Raw genomic sequence first — 20,709 nt, 5'->3', positions numbered from 1 at the left:
GGCTTTACAGCGACTTCGTCCGAAAATGACCTGCTTTATCAAGAACGTAGTTACTGCATTGGCCGCTACACGGTATGGCGCTGAAACCAGTGAGAAATGCTGGTCTCGATTCGTATGTATTTGACCGGAAATGAATGTCCGGGAAAGAATCTACCATATGAAATCGTTTGTATTTCGTATGAAGACTTTTGAAGTGCAATTGAAAAGGTTTGTGAGTCATTCGTTTAATTGTAATTAATTAATTATTTTTACACCATGCATTTAGCCGAAATAGCTAAATTAATAAAAGTTTTTATACGGAATCGTTTGTATTTTGTATGAAGAGTTATGAAGTGTGATTAAAAAGGTTTGTGAGTCACCCAGATAATTTTAATTAAATATTTATAAACTCGGTAATTAGCCGAAATATAGATTTTTAGTTATTCATGTTAAAAGAAGAAGGCGCTAGTGTTTCCGAAGGTCCGTCTGCAATCAGAATTAATATGAACGTTTTAAAAATTATTTTATACTAAAATAAATAAATATACAGGCTAATAAGCCTGTAGCTATGAGCGATAGTTGCTAATTAAGTTTGTAAAGATGTACCAGCTGTGCAGGGTGAAGAGCAGGTTATCTCAAACGCCCTGCCACAACCCAATTAAAAGAGACTCAAATGTCATTACCGCTGAGAAGTACTTTTTGCCATTTAAGTTAGCATGTCAGAGCAACCGGATTGTCCATTGCGTTCCACCTTGAATTTTTTTTACAGTCGTTTATTAGGATTGCCCTACTTTTAAATTGAGCGCTTTTAAATGTATTATTATTAAACTACCGATATCGACATATTATTAGTAATTTAATATTAAAACTTGACAGAGTGACGTAAACTAATTCGCTCATAGTATTATAACAAAGTATTATGCGTTCAAATTCTCGAAAGCTAATAGCTTCTTTACTATGCTCTCTCTTTATGTCGATCGATTCAGATAAAAATCTCCGGTCTTTCTTTCTCTCGCGATATTCCTAGAGTAAAACTGTACAAAAGCTCTACGAAATTGGCGATATTTTTCACGGATCTGGTTCGAGTCTCGGCTCTTGAGGAAGGTGCGCATGTAGAAAGAGTACGCCAACACAGTTTATCCTGCTAAATGGTTATCAATTCTCTATAAGTTCTGTATTGTACATAAATTATAGAATATCTAAACGTTTCTTTTTTTTTTCGATGTCCTGTGACATTGTACAATAGAGTTACAAATAAAGATAAAGCCACACTTTACGTATAATCTGATTCAGTCTTTGCTAATGTTACATAATAACGTGCGAAAGAACTAACAGTTAGACTATTTAAGAGGCTATTTAAGAATTTTAATTGATACTGGAAGCATAAAACTGTTTAGCTAGCTTTACACAAGATATTGGTCTTCTTCTTTATGAAATCGTCAAATTATGATTATGATACATTTCTACATTATCACCAGCATCGAATCTAATCTTATTTATCGTGATACTCTTGAGAAACTGTTAATCCATTGTTTTAACTCGATCGCGGCGCAGAACTGCGTCCACCAATATTGTTCTTCTCCCTCCAATCGATTCCCGTAAAAGCTGTCTACATATTGAACAGTCGATACAACGACGGCGGATTAGTCTGAAATTAAGCACACGTTAACAATCACTTTTCTTGCTAAAATCACAATTTTCTTTTCAATCGCATACCTTGATTATGACATACCTGTAGACCAGCACGGGAGTCAGATCGTCGGCAGCAGGTATGCCTCTTTCCGATGCCATGGAGAAGAGATTCATGATGGTAGTCGCGCAACAAAATACACACTGCAACTTATCCCTAGGAGTCTTATACGCCGATATCACAGCCAATTCAGCCTGCGCCCATGACCAGGGGCATTCGTAATGATAAACTTTTGAAATGCGTAGGTCCCTGTGATTTGAAGTTACGACCTTTGCCAACTTATTGATATGACCGTGAAAAAGCTGGTCCCTATATACATCTCCATCTTCATTTAGATAGAGCGCATTGTGGTATACCCGTGCCATGACGGTTCTTTCCACAACGACTCTCGCCAAATCTAACTGGTTGGCGCTTGCCGCTGAAAGTAAGAAGTAAGTTCAGACGTCTCTGAGCACTCCGCTAAGATCAATTGCGAGATAAATAATTATATTCATGTACATTGCCAAATCGGATCGTTGTCCATTTCCACGTGGACCTTCCCTAGAAAATTATCCACGAGATCCTGTTTCTCGTCAGCTAGCGTAAGCTTTTTAAACTCTTCGCAGAAACGCAGGAGGAAAGCCTTCTTTTTTTCCAAAAATACCCTTACACAAACGGATACAAGATGATTATTGATAGCATCCCGATCGCACTTAACTCGCACGCATAATCTGAAAAATATTATTATTAAACGGTTAACATCTTACATTTAAACATCTTACATTTACTTATACATTACATACAAAGATGATATTTATATATAAACAGTACCTATCTAAGTGAGCTAATGTCGACAGCAATCCCTGACGACATCTGATTAAATATGCGATATAAGGAGATCGCTTTTGATAATCCTCTCGAAGTGATTTGAAGAGCTTTCTACATCCATCGTCATTAAATAGACGCACGCAACGTAAAGTTTCATGAAGATGAGCTAGTTAGACTTAGCTAACTAAGACTTGCAGTTTTGCCGTTTGCTATGACAGAACCCTCCTGCTGATGTTCCCCATCAAGCCTCACGTTCTCTTCCTCCGCCTGAGTCTCCATTTGCGCGAAGATCACGTTGATCATCTGCGTGAGAGTCGCACAGGCTGTTGTTTGATTCACCAGGTTGCGCGACGACAAGTAAACGTTGTAAACAGTACGAATTGTTAACAGTACCGTACCCTCGTATACCTCCACATGCTGGCTTGTCATTACAGTCAGCAGAGCTTTAATAATCTGCAGCTGCACACTCTCATCGGTCTGTGGACCGGTGAAGCAACCGCAAATTGTCTCGACAATGCGCACAATCAGCAGCTTGTTAGGCTCCGTTGAATCAGGCACATTGCCAGTGAGATGGCTATATGCGATTAACTTCTGCAGGCAGTCCAGTGCTGTGTCACCACAATCCGTAGTGACTAGCTCTGACATGCTGACTCAAATGGCAAGAAGTACTTCTCAGCGGTAATGACATTTGAGTCGCTCTTAATTGGACTGTGGCCCAATTAAGGGCGTTTGAGATAACCTCTTGCACCCTGCACAGCTGGTGTACATCTTTGATCTCGTTACGGAGGTCCTCTGCAAGATGGAAATATGAGTGACAAACTTAATTAGCAACTATCGCTTATAGCTACAGGCTTATTAGCCTGTATATTTATTTATTTCAGTATAAAATAATTTTTAAAACGTTCATATTAATTCTGATTGCAGACGGACCTTCGGGAACACTAGCGCCTTCTTCTTTTAACATGAATAACTAAAAATCTATATTTCGGCTAATTACCGAGTTTATAAATATTTAATTAAAATTATCTGGGTGACTCACAAACCTTTTTAATCACACTTCATAACTCTTCATACAAAATACAAACGATTCCGTATAAAAACTTTTATTAAATTATCTATTTCGGCTAAATGCATGGTGTAAAAATAATTAATTAATTACAATTAAACGAATGACTCACAAACCTTTTCAATTGCACTTCAAAAGTCTTCATACGAAAGACAAACGATTTCATATGATAGATTCTTTCCCGGATATTTATTTCCGGTCAAATACATACGAATCTGGTCTCGTCTCAACCCGGACCTTTGGCTATCTGTCTATTAATCTGTGCTAAAACTCACTTATATTTTGTGTCGTATTGTGTCTCACCGTGTCGTAGTTGGAATACGCTCAAATACGCTGTGCCCGACACTGCGTAACACTGTGTCTCATTGTGTCTCATTGCTGGAAAGATCCCAAACTCAACAGTTGTGTCTGCTGAACGCGGCCATTGTATTTGTCACCCAAATTGACTTTGATAGTGCTCATTCGACGCGGAATCGTTTGGTGGTCACGAATATCGTCATTAAAACTGATGATATTCGTGACCACCAAACGATTCCGCGTCGATTGAGCCGTATAAAAGTCAATTTAATCGATAAATAATGTTTATCCATCAAATTACCGAGCTAACGTCACGGAGTCATGCGACCAATGGCGTGAGAGTACGGTTTTATCTATTTATTAGGAAAACAATTGACTACCAAACGTTTTAATGACGATATTCGTGACCACCAAACGATTCCGCGTCGAATGAGCACTATCAAAGTCAATTTGGGTGTCAAATACAATATTTCTGACTAATGGCACAGAGTCATACAATCAATGGTGTGAGCATACGGTTTTTTCTATTTTCTGGGAAAACGGTTAACCACCAAACGTTTTACTGGTGATATTCGTGACCACCAAACGATTCTGCGTCGATTGAGCCGTATGAAAGTCAATTTGATTGATAAATAATGTTTATCCATCAAATTACCGAGCTAACGTCACGGAATCATGCGACCAATGGCGTGAGAATACGGTTTTATCTATTTCTTAGAAAAACGATTGTCCACCAAACGTTTTAATGATGATATTCGTGACCACCAAACGATTCCGCGTCGATTGAGCCCTATCAAAGTCAATTTGGGTGATAAATACAATTTTTCCGACTAGTGGCACAGAGGTGATATGTCCGCGCGGCATTATGCGCATACGGTTTTTTCTATTTTCTGGGAAAACGGTTGACCACCAAACGTTTTACTGGTGATATTCGTGACCACCAAACGATTCCGCGTCGAATGAGCTATAAAAAAGTTAAATGGGTTGAAAAATAAAAATTGTCCGGCTAACTTCACACCGGAAATTTCATTTTTATTTTACAGAAAAATGGCTAACCACCAAACAATCGGACTAGACTACCAAAGACCACCAAACGACCACCAATTGATTCCAATTAATTAAAGTTTGATACGTTGAAGTTGTCCGGCCAACTTCACAGAGGTCTGCGCCTCGACGCCCCGCAGTGGCGCCAACCCACTCTTTTGGAGGGGCCAGCCCCCCGCGCCGCCTCAGCCACAGTTGGGGTCCCGTCGTCTCACGCCGACTTTTTGCGATTCTATTGGTCAATCTCTCGATCCCGACACAACTCTATCGCACCCGTTGCAACGACGCGTGTCAACTTCCACCTCTCTCGCCTCCGGTGCCACATTCTTCCTCGCCCAGTTCGCCACGTTCCTAACCTCTCAAGCCTGCCTCTTCTTCTTGAACAAATATCTGCCGTTCTGCAACATATCCCGCTTCGCCTCCAATTGCTTTTCTTCCTTTCCACCTTCCGCACGCCTGCAATCCCTCTTCCACGTTCCCACGCCTCTATAAATCCTTTTTTCGACACACTTTTGCTCCCTTTCCACGATTCACCTGTTCCCCCGCCGAGGGCTACGGGGGTCTCCTACATAGGCTTCGGGGAGCGCGCTATTAGCGCTATTTGCTTGTTCTATCCTTGTTTTACACCTGATGAGCGATAAAGAAAGAATGATGCAATAGCGTTAATAGCGCGCTCCTCGAATGCAGCCATAGAGTGTAACGTGACCGCGGGCGCGTACAGCAACGACAAGTACGTGCACACGATACACGAGTTTTCGCCGAGTGTGCCATCGGGATATAAGATATCGGAAACGCCGGCGCAGATCATTTACCTTCCGATCATCGTAAGAAGCATTACTGATCTAACGATTCGTGTCGTGGATCAGGACAGCCGATTGATTGATTTTTGTGGAGAAGAGATCACCGTTAGACTGCATGTGCGAAGACTACGACTGTGGTAAACCGTGAGATGCTCATACTGAACGACGTGAAAAAGGTACGACAGACGAGTAACAAAATTAGAGAGACAATTCGATCGCCAAAGAAGAAACTCACTGCGTCGAACGTTGAATTTTTGAAATCATTGGGTTTCGTCGTACGAAATGGCTAATATCTTAAACATTGAAGGTGAACCGATCTTTGACGATAGCGTCGTCAAAATTGAAACTCACACGTACAATCCGTACGCCAATACAACGTTTGGACACAACGATGAGATAAGAATACCCATACAACAGCAAGATTTATACACGTTGTCGTGTGAAAGCTTTCTCTACGTCGAAGGACGATTGGTAATAAAGAGACAGAATGACGAGTCTCAGGCAACGCTTGCAAATAATTGTGCAGCGTTCATGTTCGATGAGATTCTATATGAGCTCAACGGTGTGGAGATTGATTGCAACAGAAACGTTGGAATAACCAGTACCATCAAGAACTACGTATCGCTATCGTATAATGATTCTCAACTCTTGCGGAATGCTGGCTGGGACGTTACATCGAGCATACCGGAAGGATATTTCAACTTTTGCGTACCGCTCAAGTTGTTGCTGGGCTTTTGTGAGGATTACAAACGCGTCATTGTTAATGCTCGTCACGAATTAATTTTGATACGTGCGCGTAGCGACAACAATTGCATTGTAGGAGATCCGGCGACGGAGCCGGAAATCGAACTGTTTAAAGTACAGTGGGGAATGCCTCACGTTACGTTAAAGAAGGTTAATAAACTATCCTTGTTACGGGCCTTAGGGAGCGGGCGATATCTTAGTGTCAGTTTTCGTTCGTGGAATCTGTACGAGTATCCCCTCTTGCAGAGCATGACCAAGCATTCGTGGGCTGTCAAGACTGCGACTCAGTTAGAAAAGCCGCGATACGTTATTTTTGCGCTGCAGACCGGCCGCAAGAATATCATGTCTCAAAATGTTAGCGTATTCGATGACTGTAATTTGACCAATGTCAAACTTTATCTAAACTCCGAATTTTATCCGTACGATGATTTGAACCTAGATTTTACTAAAAATCGATACGGCCTTCTTTTTTATATGTACGCGCGTTTTCGTAAAACTTATTACGGATACGATTCCAGTGATACGTTTTGCAGCTTGTATACATTCCTGATGGAAGGACTTTTTGTTGTCATCGATTGCTCGCGACAAAACGAGTCTGTCAAGAGCGCCACCGTGGATGTGCGAATAGAATTTGAATGTAAAGAAAATGTACCTGCAAATACTACCGCCTATTGTCTCATCTTGCATGATCGGGTAATCGAATACTGCCCGCTGTCTAATGTAGTGCGCAAACTCATGTAAATCGTCATGTTGACAAATAATCCGATATAAGAGCGACATATGTAGCGCGATATGGTACAGTACGGATCATTCCTTCGTTGCATCAGATCGTGCCAACGTTTGTCGATCTGCAAGGATTCATTGTCGGGATGAAATTTGTCATAAAGGAGGCAGCGGTGCTGAGAAACGGGACCGTTCTGGAGCATTACATCTTTACGTGCCCCATGCCGTGGAGTCTTCTCACAAAATCTGACAAGTCATGTGCTTCCTGGCTGATTGCAAATCACCATGGATTGCCATGGGATGAAGGAAACGTGCCATACGGTATGGTAAAACGCCTAATTACATCAGCCGTGCTTGGTACAGAAGAGGATGACGAGATACCGACTCTCGTGTACGTCAAGGGATGCCAAAAACAGGAATGGCTGGTGAATCTACTTGAGAATTATGCGAAAGAAAAGCTGATCATCGAGACTTTGGATGCGGATTACGAAGATGTCAAATCTTTAAATAATCTAGATGTTACTAACACTATGCGATGTGGAAAACATGTTAAGAATTGCGCATTACAAAATGTATTAAAATTATTTAACTGGTGGTCGCGACGCCAGAAGAATTGGGATCTTAAAAAAAAATAAATTATACATAATTTTACAATGCTTTATTTTCTTTTTCCCATTCCCATTAGTTGTTAGTGATTTCCCTCTCCTAATTTCCCCACCACATCATAATTTTTAAGGTAGGGTGTTGTCGTGTATAATTGGTTCATTTTTCACTTCATAGTCATTGGTATGATTTTTTATAACTTCTACGTAAGCAGCGCTGACATTGGTGCTTGAAAATGTTGAAGGAAGGAAAATTATCCTTTCCCTTATAATTTTTCATCTGCGTGCGCCGTGCAATTTTTCTAAAACGTTGCAAACGGAGTTAACGTTTTAACCAGTGTTACGAAGTTAAAATCAATCAAGTCTCATCGTTTGAAGCGACAACTTCAACAGTGAAAACAGTATACCTCTTATACGGAGAAATAAGAACAAGGGCTGGTCGCAGTGAAGACGTAAATAATTCTGAAAAGTGGATGTTCACTCGCGATATTCCCGATAAGGGACTTCGCGGCTTTGAGGGAAGCAGCACAAGTATGAATTATTACGTACCGTATCCTCGTGAAAAATCGGAACCTCGTTATACGCCTAAGCCTCGTGAAGTTTCATCGGACGAGCGCAAAACGTAAGTATTACTTTGGATAAATTTTTTAAAATTTATTTTTTTTAATTTTATTAATTTATCTACTTTATTTTTCCACAGTTTTAATAAATCGGAACCTCGTTATACGTCTCGTATCTTGGGCAGACGATTTGCCATGACAGTCACGGCTTACAAGTATTTGAATATCGGAATCAGTATGGGATCTACATCCTTTGTGGAATTGATTCTTGGCGACAATCGGGGAAATCAGATCGTGCTTCCGTGGACAACGTGGACAACGATCATCGAAAGACGCATGGATATCGAACAACTTATGCAGTTGACTGCCGGTTCATCGCTGTGTATTCGAGATTATCTAATTATAGAACTTGTTAAAATGCGTGACGTTAATATTGTAAAACTTACGCTGCGCGATACATGCTTATACATGATACCAGTAACTGTATTATTTTTGTTTGAAATCGAACAATGTGTTGAACATGTATATTTCAATTTATGTCAAGATATACAGCATGTTAATACTAAGTATAAAAATTTTGTAACAATCTTGCGACAAAATCGTATCACGGATAAATGTCAGGCGAGAAAAGTACTGATTGAGGTGTCCGATGGAAGTTCGCTCATAGATTGCGAACTATTAGCTTACGGCTTAGATAATATTGTATATGAAGCAAAAATGTAAATAATGAATAAAAATTGAATATTGGCATAAATTGTGGCAAAATTATTTTTCAATCTCTCTTCCGTTTTAATCTAACATTAGCCTCCTCTATGTTTAAATTATATATATGTTGCGGTAAAATGTCCTTTTTAATTATATAAACGATTTATTATACATTTAAAGAATTAATGAAATTATTAAAATATAGATAAAAACTTTTATCTAAAATAGAATAATCTCATCACGGCGCGTATGAACTTGTCCGTTCCTGTCTTCCACTCTCATTTCCCCACTATGGGGACTCTATAGTTTAAGTCACGTAAAATATGGTTTTTTTGTTGATTTTTTTTGTTAAACGTAGACCTAGAAAAAAAGGTCTTTGACGTCATCTCTTCCTGCGTTCAACTCAATAGTTTAAGTCACGTAAATTTTTTTATGAAATAATTATATTAATTAAATTAGGTTATATAAAATTATATTAATTTATAGGTTATTAATAATTAAATTAATTAAATTAGGTTATAATGAATCATAACCTTGCGACCGTGCGCAAGCGCGGCTCGCGTCGCGCAGTCTCAGGAGCCTAAAGTGGTGCTGCGGCGCCTGTCCGAGGAGGCGGTACGACTGCTGGCGAGGCAGGTGCAGCCGGAAGGCGCGGTCGTACCGGTTGAGGGGGCGACGGAGAAACCGGGACCGCCGTGCGAGGCGACGGTCGCGGGGATACGGAGCCCGGGGACCCAGGAACGGGGACCGACCCCGACCGACGAGCTCGGCATGCCGACCGATCTGAGCGCGCTGATGGAGATCGTGGCGATGTTGGAGGCCGAGCTGCCTGAGATCCCGGAGATGGAGGCGCGCACCCCCGAAGAGCTGGGGGACGAGCAGGTGACCGGGGGCGATCCCGTCATGGAGGATTACGGGTCGACAGTGTCCTTCCGAAGCCCGGAAGGCAGTAGCGGCTCGGAAACGGACGAGGTGGAGCCACGTCCAACGTAATCTTAAGTTTAGCGTTTGCGTTCCGAGGATGGGTGCGATGTCGGAGGAAGAAACCAACTCTAGGAGCTGCGGTTCTCGTTTTCGATTCCTTTTCTTTGCTGTTTTGGTTTTCTAGTCGAATCGTGGCACGCAGAGCGACCCATCCGGCGCTGGATAGATATAAGTTTAATATGCCGCGTCACTATTCGTTATCCCTTTTTCTTTTCATTTCGATTAATTGAGGCTCAAGCAGCGTGACTCCTCGTTAGGAGGTATACATTGATTTTGTTTATTTTGTAACGCGATTTTCTTTTTGTCCCGTCGGCGCGGATACGGGAGGTCATGCGGCGGCATGACAGGGCTTGAGCCCAATCACATTTTCCAGGAAAGGGGGCCTCCCGTGCGAATGACCGGGAGACTCCCGCATCACATGGTGGACCAGCCGTGACGGACCACGGAACGGGAGGACGGCGCATGGCGAAAGAATGGACCGCGATGGCGGAGCAGCGATTGTAGCGTCTCGGCGATTGCCCGAGATCCGGAGAGGTAGATGCGCGCCACGGAATGGCGGAAATCGCGCGCGAACGGGAAATGGCGGACCGTCCGCTAACTAATAGAATCCGCGATCGGCGAGAAAGAACTAATGGCTCCTGCACACAGGACGCGGCAGCGCGGCATTGCGGCAACGCGGCACCGCGGTAACCAATCACCATCTGCCTTTCTGTACTACTTTCAAAAGTAGAACGGAAAGGCAAGACGGTAATTGGTTACCGCGGTGCCGCGTTGCCGGAATGCCGCGCTGCCGCGTCCTGTGTGCAGGAGCCATAAGAGCCCTGATCGCCACGGGAGACCCGTGGAGGGCAACGCGCGCGCTAAATGTGTGATCCGACCAGCAATCGGAAAGATGGCGGACCGTCCGGGAACTCGCCCCAGGTGAGTCATCCACGGGGAATAAGCATCCCTGACTAATGGGGGCACTTCGCCGAGCCCACAAAGCCGGGTCCCGGTGAGACTCGTTGCCCGGGTGACGAAATGGCGGACCGTCCGGGAACTCGCCCCAGGTGAGTCATCCCCGGGGAATAAGTATTCCTGCCTAACAGGGACGTCCCCGAGAACGTTCATATCTGGTCGCCGTCGAAACCCGACGGCCGATAACAAAGTCACAGAACCGTCCGCCATCTCGCAACCTGGACATCTTCCACGGGGAAGTGCCGCGGAAAGCGTCGTACCAGGTGCGAGATAAGCGTCAGGAGGGGTCGACGTCGTCGGCAGGCCCGGTGCCCTGCACCTGGACGTCTTCTTCAGGGAAGTCGTCCGGATGGAGATCGTAGACGTAGTAAAAGACCTGGCGCACGGGTCGGCGTCAGCGGCCGCGCGAAATTTAGGAAATTGAAAAACGGCTACCTCGTTGCCAGGACGAGGCGACCGCGCGAGCGCAACGAGCATGGAAATTTCCACGGGGCTCGACGCGAACGGCGTAAACACCCGCGTGGAAAATTACCGAAGGCCAACGCGCAGTTAGCGGCGAGAGAAAGCGGAATATCCGTCGGAGTGGGGATGTACGGAACCGATAGTGGGGAGCTCGAACGAGACAAACAACTCGAGGCAGTCTGTCGGGGATGTTCGAGCGTGTAACACGTAACCAACTTCGCTCTGTTTCGTCGCGCTAAGTCACCGCGATCGTCATACAAGTGCTATAATTACGGCTCGCCAACATTCGTAACAACCGGCAACGCCCGCGAAACGCGTTAACAGTCGTCCTTACAAGGACGAACGGCCTTTTTAGACCGAAATAAGATCGTGCGTCGTAGATAAACGGGGCGTGTGTGCCCACGTATGCGAGCGTCCGACATCTTTTGTGACTTAAAGTTTTGTGAACAACCAACACTGGAAATCAATATAATTGAATAAATTAAACATCCTTTTCGTAAAAGATTTCGAAAATTTATTAAATTGGACTTACCTTCTACTTACCTGATCCATTGGCGTCGATCACTCGAAGTCCCTCGTTGATCCTGGATTCCGGTGGCAGCGTTGATCCTGATCGATGACGGCGATGATCCAGCGGTGGCAGGAACCTGAAAAAAGAAGAGAATTAGTCTAATTGATGATTCGAGAGATCGTTCGATACTTACCTTCTCGGTGGTTCAAAGGTCAAACCGAGTGGCGACCGTTGATTTCTAAGGACACGTAGCGTTGATTCGTGCCTCCGATAGTACCGTCCGGTTACAACCTAACTCAATTAATTTAATTATTTATAACCTAATTTAATTAATGATGCAAACACGCCGTCATCCCCTCCACGCCGATGACGTCATCCCCCACCACGCCGGTGACGTCACCCCCTACCACGCCGGTGACGTCATACCCCCCACCACAAACTGGCCTAGAACGCCCATACTATACCTACTAATGTTGTATTCCCTTGTTGGGTTTAAATATTTTTATTTTGTACTGTTACCTCTGTAATGTAATTTGTATTTAAATATCTTGTATTCCCTTGTTAAATTTAAAATAAAATAAAATTTTTTAATCTTTTAAAATTCTTATCATACATTCTTTTTCTAATTGACACAATGTAAAGATTTTTCAAAGTAGTGCAACACAATTATTTTTTGAGGCAATATATATGTTCTCTCTGTAATTGGCGTTGTAATTTAAAGAAATATCATTTCTTTTTTGTAATTGTAATAGATCACTTGAAGCGCGATTCTCTTTTTTGATAAGGTAACGTAATTTTGTGATGTGTATCACTTGGGTTATAATTTTTTGGAGTATCATTTACTTGTCAATTTTTTATGATCATTATTCGAATAGTATAAATAATTACCTGAAATAGTTGTAAGTGGAGTACCTACTTGATAATTGCATTGATTTTTCATGTTTACTGCAGTTCGGTAGATTAATTTTTAAAATGCTTTTATTGAAAAACATTTGTAATTGACTATAAAAAATTTTTTTTAATCACCATATATTACTTATTGCAGAAATGTCAATTTTGTTGCTATATATTCCTTTATGTTTACTATTCTGAGATAAAGGAATAGTTGGCTGGTCGAAACGATTGGGAACTGCTGTTGGCTTTAATTTTTTTTCCCTATTTTTTCAACATTTTCCCACATTTCATCCGAAAAATGTTTCTAGAATAAGAAATATAAATATAAATAAGTTAAATATAAATAAACTTAAATCACAAAAAACTTGAATACTTACTTCAAATAAAGTTGAATATTTTTTAGGAGACCACTTATCACGCCCCACACTCCTTATCCACTTTGCTCTTTGATTCGGAGAGGTGGAGAAATGGCACATTTTGAAGCCTCTCTGACTTGAATTGCGACAATTCACAGCTTCACAATATCGCATTTTCTAAATAATTTATATTTATCAATATTATTAATTTTATAATTTATAGTTGAGGTTACGTATTTTCTATATATATTCTCATTTCAGTATTAAATAATAATATAAAATCACATTCAATTTTAATAAAATTGGATTTATTAAGTAAAATACTTACACTATTATTTTTTTCTCTTGCTTACTTTAACAGTTATAACACAGTATGTACAGTTATACTGTGGTCATATGTCATAAATTGACATATACTATACACTATCTTTACTAAAATATACTCAAAGCGGAAATATCTCATTAATGGCGGACGACCAATCCGCATCCTACAGTCTCGGTGTCCCATCCCTCACTAGAGAAACCTTACGCTCGAGATGTTTTCAAGCGCCATCTATCAAGGCAAAAGCAACCGTACGGCGACGACGACGACGATGACGACGTATCTCAATTGTAAAATTTAACATTTCGGACTTTGCATCGTAATATCTCTGCTCGTAGGACACGTAGCGGAAAAATAAAAACACTCTTATTATATAATTCAAACCCAAGCTATCGATCAAGCCTACTTAGAACTTTGATCCGTTTACTCGTTATCGAGATCTCAAAATCTCGGGTACTCGCAACTCGTGCGTTCGCGTAAATGAGTCACGGTGCGTCTCGCTTCGCGTGTATTTGGCGCGAGACACTACCGTGTCTCTTGATTTTGAGATTTTATATATACAATTGGTCAACGACTCAACAGTAGGCGACGTATTTCCTTAAAGAATTTTTTTTGTGACACCTGGTATGCCAAGTGCAATATTAGACATACTAGTCATTTGTTAAATCAATATGCTTTCAGCAACCAATGTGGCAATGGTTATCTAAGTTCTAATATTGTAGTATACATCTTACACCCATATTTGTAAAAAAATCGAAACATAAATGAGAAAGATAACGATACACATTGCAAATTTGTGTTAGTTTTGATTATAATACAAAAAATTCAAACAATTTTAAAAGAATATCTAACGTTGATTTTTTGCCTGAAAGTTTAATGACCGTAACATACTTTAAAGATTCAAAAATTTATAAAAGGTAAATAATTTTTTATATAAGAAAGAAAGAGGAAAGACAGATAGATAGATAGACAGATATATGTGTGTGTGTGTGTGTGTGTGTGTGTGTTACACATTAGAAAGAGAGAGAAAAATTATTTCATATTTTTATAACAAAATATTTTAATATTTGCTATATATGCTTATTTATTTCTATTTATTTCTGTATAAATTATACTATTTATATACTTATAATAATTATAACATCCCGAGAAAAAATGGGTTTATGTAATCATATATATGATTATATATAATTAAATATTTTTAAACAAAATTATATACAGATTATATATGATAATATGTGTTGAATAAAACACTTTTTTTATACATATGTATTTTTATATGATCATATATAATAATCCAAAACAGGGCGTGATATAATCTTTATCTTTATAAAATCATATTCAAACCAGATCTATCCTCATATATAATAAGATCAAGTCGAATATGTTTGTATAAAGATATGACCATATCGCGCCAAATGTCGGATCTGATTATATTATATTTAATTATATTATATAATTATATTATATACAATCATATAAAATTACATACGTTTTTAAATCTTTTCATATCTAATTATGTATTTCTACATCTGATCACATACTTATTTTTTTCTCGGGATAAATCAAATATTATTGTGCAATTTGAAAACAAATTATTCTTTATTTATAAATCTAAAACACGAATGTTTTTTGTATTCTTTACTTAATCTTGGAAACAAAAATATAAAAACTAATATAATTTTATTAATACAATTTTTAAATATATCAAAAAATTTTATTGTTATAGACATATAAATAAAATTTATATTTGTATCACTAAAAGTGATAAATTATGAAAAATTAATTTTGACATGCTTGTTATCAAGAATTAAATTCGCCTGTAGCAGTTTCAATCTTTGAACACTAAAAAATTAAATATTTTTTGTCTTTTTAAAATAATTTAATAGCATATTAAAAATTAAGTAATCTTCAACAATCTTTATTATACAATAATTTATATTAAAATGGTTTAAATAGTAATTTAAAAATATAAATAAGAAAAGTAAAATTAAAATAACAATAATTTTAATATTTTACAAATAAATTTTTGCAGTAACTTAAATTATTTGCTGTTACTTTTCCTAAATATGAAACATTCTTTATTGTATTCTAAAAGCCATTGTTTGACAATATGCAATGTATGATTCTTGAAACTGCAAGCTTCAAAAAAGTGGAAAATATATTATTTATCTTATTTATGATCAAGACAAGGATTATACCTAGAATATTATTGGGATTTAATTTCTATTTTTATATTATCGTAGATTAAAAAATCTAAAATAAATAACAAAAAACAAGTATTTTAGACCAGGAATCTTTATTAAATCGACGCAATTGGCGAGTAACAATAACGCTTAATCATGACGACGTTTCGACCCGGGGGTTTTGGGTCCTTCTCAAGTGTCTTGTAACAAAAAATTCGGTAACGCCGGAATTAGTTAGAATTCTAACAAAAATATAGCGGAAACAATTAAATGTTCTATCTATAACTGGCATGGAACCATAGCTCTCGCGTGAACATCTTAGGCATACGAGGATTTTGACCGAAAAAGTCATATGTCAGAAGCTATAAAAACCTCTCTATTAGTGGTCGTTAAAGAGTAAAATTAACAATTAAAAAGTATAGAGCGATGAGTAATTACATGTTCGGTATCGTAGAGCGCCCTGATGTGAATTTCATAACGTTAAGATGCGTAATGTATAAATTCGGAAATAGTTAAACGGAGCCACACCGCTGGAAGGTAACGAACGGTCGGGAGCGAGCAAGCAACTGTCAAGATTAATAGATGTACATTGTTATAAGGTTAAAAGAGTAAACATAGCGGATACAAGAGATGACTTTGTCGTATATTGGATTTAGGTTTTCGGTATCTTTTTGCAAGTTGATGGTATTCGCTTGATTTTTTATGTAAAACATTTCCGCTATTTCACGCTTCCTGACATTCTTTTCCTTATGCAGTTTGTCTACGTTAGACCATTCAAAATCGTGCTGACAAGATACACGGTGTTCGCTAACCACCGAACGGCATCCGTCATCTTTCCTGATGTCGTTCTGGTGTTTCTTAATAATGGCGTTTGCAGATGTCTTTTCGTCTGCCCGATGTATGACGCGTCGCAATCCTTGCAATTTTTCCTATACATGATCTCAGTTTCACGGTCCCTAACAAGTGTATCTTTTCCTTTTTTGATTATTACGTCTAGCTTCTTTGGGATGATGTATCGAGTACACTGTATCGAGACCAACGCTATTTAATGTGAATCGTATATTCTCGCTGAGGCTTTTAACAAAAGGTATGGCTAAGTATCTCCGAGCGTCGAAAGTATCGATGAGTACTTTGTCATTATTGTCGCGAGGGTACCGGAGTTGTTTTAATCTCGCATTAATTTGTCTACAGATTAGATTGTCAGGGAAGGAATTGTTCAGTAGAGTAGTTTTTACTGTCTCAATATTATTTCGGTGGAATCGTTTATCGGAAAGCAAAACCGCATGGTCAGTAAGGCAATTTATAGTGTTGATTTTGTATTTCAACGGGTGGCTCGAAAAAAAGTTGATGTACCTTCCAGAGAAAGTGGGTTTTCGGTACCAATTAGTTATTAAATTGTTTCCTTCTCTAATGACAATCGTGTCCAAGAACGGGAGAGAATTGTTGTTCTCTAACTCGTGCGTAAATTTAAGGCGAGGGTGGTAGCCATTAAAAACATCGAGTATGTTGTTTATTTTGTCTCGGGGTACCACAGCGAAAATATCGTTCACGTATCGATAAAAGATCGCAATGACAAAGTCGAGTGCATTTAAACAGTCAGTTTCCAAATCGTCCATGATGTCTGCGAGGATTGAGGAAAGAGGGGAACCCATAGGACTACCGAAAATTTGCTCGTATATTTGGCCGTTAAAGGAGAAACTAGTGGAGCTCAGAACGAGATCAATGGCGTGTAGAAATTGTTGTAGGCTGAATTTAGTGTTCACTAGATCTCACTTCATTTGTTTTCAATAGCCTTGAAGGCTAATTTCTTCGGGATATTAGTGTAAAGAGCCGTAACATCGAGTGAGACTAAGATCTGATCGTCGTTAATTGTTAAATCTTTAATTTGTCTCGCGAATGACCAGCTATCTTTGATGTAGGAATCAGGTCGGCGCACAGATTCGTGTAGGATGGAATGTAAGTAGCTAGCCACATTGTAAAGTGGACTCCTTATAGTCGAGACGATTATGCGTAAGGGAAAACCGGTCTTATGTATTTTTGGTAGCCCGTAGCATCGTGGGAGGTTGCCATTTGTGCATCTCAGTTTATAAAACGTAGGGCTATCAACGATGTCATTGCTATGCCAAGACTTTACAAGTTCATTAAGTTTAGTAGTTAACTTCCTTATCGGATCCTTGTCCAATTTTTTATACGTGGACTCGTCATTAAGAAGGTCAGTCATTCGGTTAGTATAATCGCTTCTATCCATAAGAACAGTGACCTGACCTTTGTCAGCCTTGGTCACAAAAACATCGTTGTTATCCCTTAAAAATCTCTTATTTTGACCGAAAAAGTCATATGTCAGAAGCTATAAAAACCTCTCCGTTAGTGGTCGTTAAAGAGTAAAATTAACAATTAAAAAGTATAGAGCGATGAGTAATTACATGTTCGGTATCGTAGAGCGCCCTGATATGAATTTCATAACGTTAAGATGCGTAATGTATAAATTCGGAAATAGTTAAACGGAGCCACACCGCTGGAAGGTGACGAACGGTCGGGAGCGAGCAAGCAGCTGTCAATATTAATAGATGTACATTGTTATAAGGTTAAAAGAGTAAACATAGCAGACTTATATACAAGAGATGACTTTGTCGTATATTGGATTTAGGTTTTCGGTATCTTTTTGCAAGTTGATGGTATTCGCTTGATTTTTTATGTAAAACATTTCCGCTATTTCACGCTTCCTGACATTCTTTTCCTTATGCAGTATGTCTACGTTAGACCATTCAAAATCGTGCTGACAAGATACGCGGTGTTTGCTAACCACCGAACGGCATCCGTCATCTTTCCTGATGTCGTTCTGGTGTTCCTTAATACGCGTAATTCAAGAACGACTCGCCATTTTTTTACCGGCACATTTTCTGGATGGGTTTTATGATGCTAACAGACGAAAAATCAGTAAACATAAGAACACTACTAAAATTAACTCTATCAATAAGTTTAACAGATTATTTAATAAGCATAATCCGTATGACTCGTTTTTCAATAATGACAGAACCAAATGGTCTGTTAACATCAGCAATAAGGTTATTCCCGACAATGTGTTGCGATTTCTTAGCCTTGGGGAAGGATTCGGCTTACTTATTGTTCACTCGGTGAAAGAAGATCGATCGCGCACCGCCGTAGACATAATTAAAAATTTTAAAGTCAACAGTCGTAGAATACCACATAACGCTATCAACCCAATACGCAACTTCGTCGCAAATTCCTTACAGGCCTTCCTAAATAAGCCTGAACACATCAATTACATTGGCGGCGAGTGTCGGAGCTCCCAGAAAGCTTGAGATATTCGAGGGCGCTTTCGGCTCTCACACCTTCGTGCCTAGAGTCGACTTCTCTATCGGACAAGAAAGGAAAAACGACACATTTTCAGACCAAATTCTAATCCAAAAAATAATAGAGAGATATGACTTATCACAGAACCTTGAGATTATTTTTACGGATGGGTCTTATAATGAAAATGCAAGATCCACAGGGGCCAGTGTGATCGTTTGCATCCAGGATGTCGCGTACAAAATCAGCATGCCGTACAATTGTTCATCATACACTGCGGAGGCCTTCGCCGTAAAGTCAGCGCTCCAGCTGATGACGATTCAGAAAGAAAATAGAGGTACAGACATCGTTATCCTGTCTGATTGCAAGTCCGTTCTTCAGGCTATTCAGAATAATCATCTTAACGTGCACAAAAACAAGTATATTACGGGTGCTAGAATCCTGATATATGAACTAGAGACCATACATAACAAAAACATAATATTGGTGTGGATCCTTGCACACGTGGGCATCGAGGAAAATGAAGCGGAGGATGGGCTGGCAAAGGAAGCGGCTAGTGAGGAGGGGGACCCTTCTATTGAGATTCCGGTGGGGAATCTCATAGCTGCAGTTAGGAGGGAGACGTGGGACGCCACGCAGTTGTCGATTATTCGCGATTCTGCGCATAAGGGTTCCTTCTATTTCGATAAATTCTATGAACGTCAGTCGGTAAAACCATGGTTTCGAAAGGTAAATGCGAATAGATACTTCGTTACCCTAATCAACAGACTCAGATCTAACCACTATAACCTCGGAGCATCTTTGAAGAGGAAGGGATACGTGGACAGCGAAAGATGTAATTGTGGTTATGAAAGCGAGGACCTACAACATATACTAACTAGATGCCATAAATACGACGACCAGAGAATCCACATGGAATTAGAATTGAGAGCACAGGGATACTTAGAGGAAATTGACGTTGGACATCTCATTAGGACCAAGAACTGGGATATTCTGTACATAATTTATTCCTTTCTCAGAAAGACAGACAAAGTCATTTAATAAGTAATCAGTGAATTACATTTGGGAAATAGTTCCGATGTGCCAATCACCTAGTTGTATAAGGCACCATAATTGTTCTCATCCGAGAACGCTCGAAAATTCCCCCCTGTCTCGCCGGTCTCGCGTCAAGTACGCGCGGAGCGATACCGACCGTGACTCTTTACGCGACCCGACGATTAATATCTTTTCTGATTCAAGGTAATTGTTTTATTTATTTACATGTAATTATCCTATTATTATACGACGCGAAGCGAGACCCTGGCGGAAAAATATTATGCAAATATTTATTTTATGATATAAAATTATGGGGTAAGTAGTTATTATTACCCAATCTTCGAGAATCTTTTTGCAGAAGCGCAAATTAATTGAAATTAATTGAATTTTTTTTAAGCTAATTTCCCTTACTGAAGAACTGGTAATGAACGGACATGCTGAACAAGTAGCATGGGACCAGATGACGCTAGAAACACTTGAATCCATCTGTATATAAGAGTTGTCAAGAAACTCGACAATTTTCACGCATAATCCGCGATTCTTAGTCAGTATGGACTAGAGTTTAATACAATCGCCATTGATAATCCCCTTTAATCGCGTAAAATTGATTATTTCATTTTTTGACTTTGTTTTTTACTCATGTTGTAAAATACTTTTTTCGATTGTGTAGAAT

General features: G+C 39.6%; 2 protein-coding genes across 6 annotated transcripts; one reads left to right on the top strand and one right to left on the bottom strand.

Moving 5' to 3' along the window:
- Positions 1-1,114: 1,114 nt before the first annotated feature.
- LOC139824764 (GTPase-activating protein and VPS9 domain-containing protein 1-like) lies at positions 1,115-3,833 on the bottom strand. 5 transcript variants are annotated; one of them, XM_071797310.1, is made up of 5 exons: positions 3,818-3,833; positions 2,480-3,268; positions 2,168-2,379; positions 1,712-2,087; positions 1,115-1,627 (listed from the first exon to the last, which is right to left on the bottom strand). In XM_071797310.1, the coding sequence occupies exons 3-5, from the start codon at positions 2,190-2,192 to the stop codon at positions 1,501-1,503; spliced, it is 528 nt and encodes a 175-aa protein (XP_071653411.1). In that variant the 5' UTR covers positions 2,193-2,379; positions 2,480-3,268; positions 3,818-3,833; the 3' UTR covers positions 1,115-1,500. The 5 variants fall into 5 exon arrangements, with proteins under 5 accessions (XP_071653411.1, XP_071653409.1, XP_071653408.1 ...); XM_071797308.1 differs by lacking the exon at positions 3,818-3,833 and adding an exon at positions 3,659-3,780; XM_071797307.1 differs by lacking the exon at positions 3,818-3,833 and adding an exon at positions 3,407-3,506.
- Positions 3,834-19,250: 15,417 nt separating this feature from the next.
- LOC139824765 (uncharacterized) lies at positions 19,251-20,042 on the top strand. The gene has a single exon (XM_071797312.1). It carries the CDS (start codon positions 19,251-19,253, stop codon positions 20,040-20,042), a length of 792 nt encoding a protein of 263 aa, XP_071653413.1.
- Positions 20,043-20,709: the final 667 nt, after the last annotated feature.

This window comes from Temnothorax longispinosus, unplaced genomic scaffold, assembly GCF_030848805.1.
Source record: "Temnothorax longispinosus isolate EJ_2023e unplaced genomic scaffold, Tlon_JGU_v1 HiC_scaffold_56, whole genome shotgun sequence".
Lineage (NCBI taxonomy): Eukaryota > Metazoa > Arthropoda > Insecta > Hymenoptera > Formicidae > Temnothorax > Temnothorax longispinosus.
This window is presented reverse-complemented; position numbering and strand designations above follow the sequence as displayed.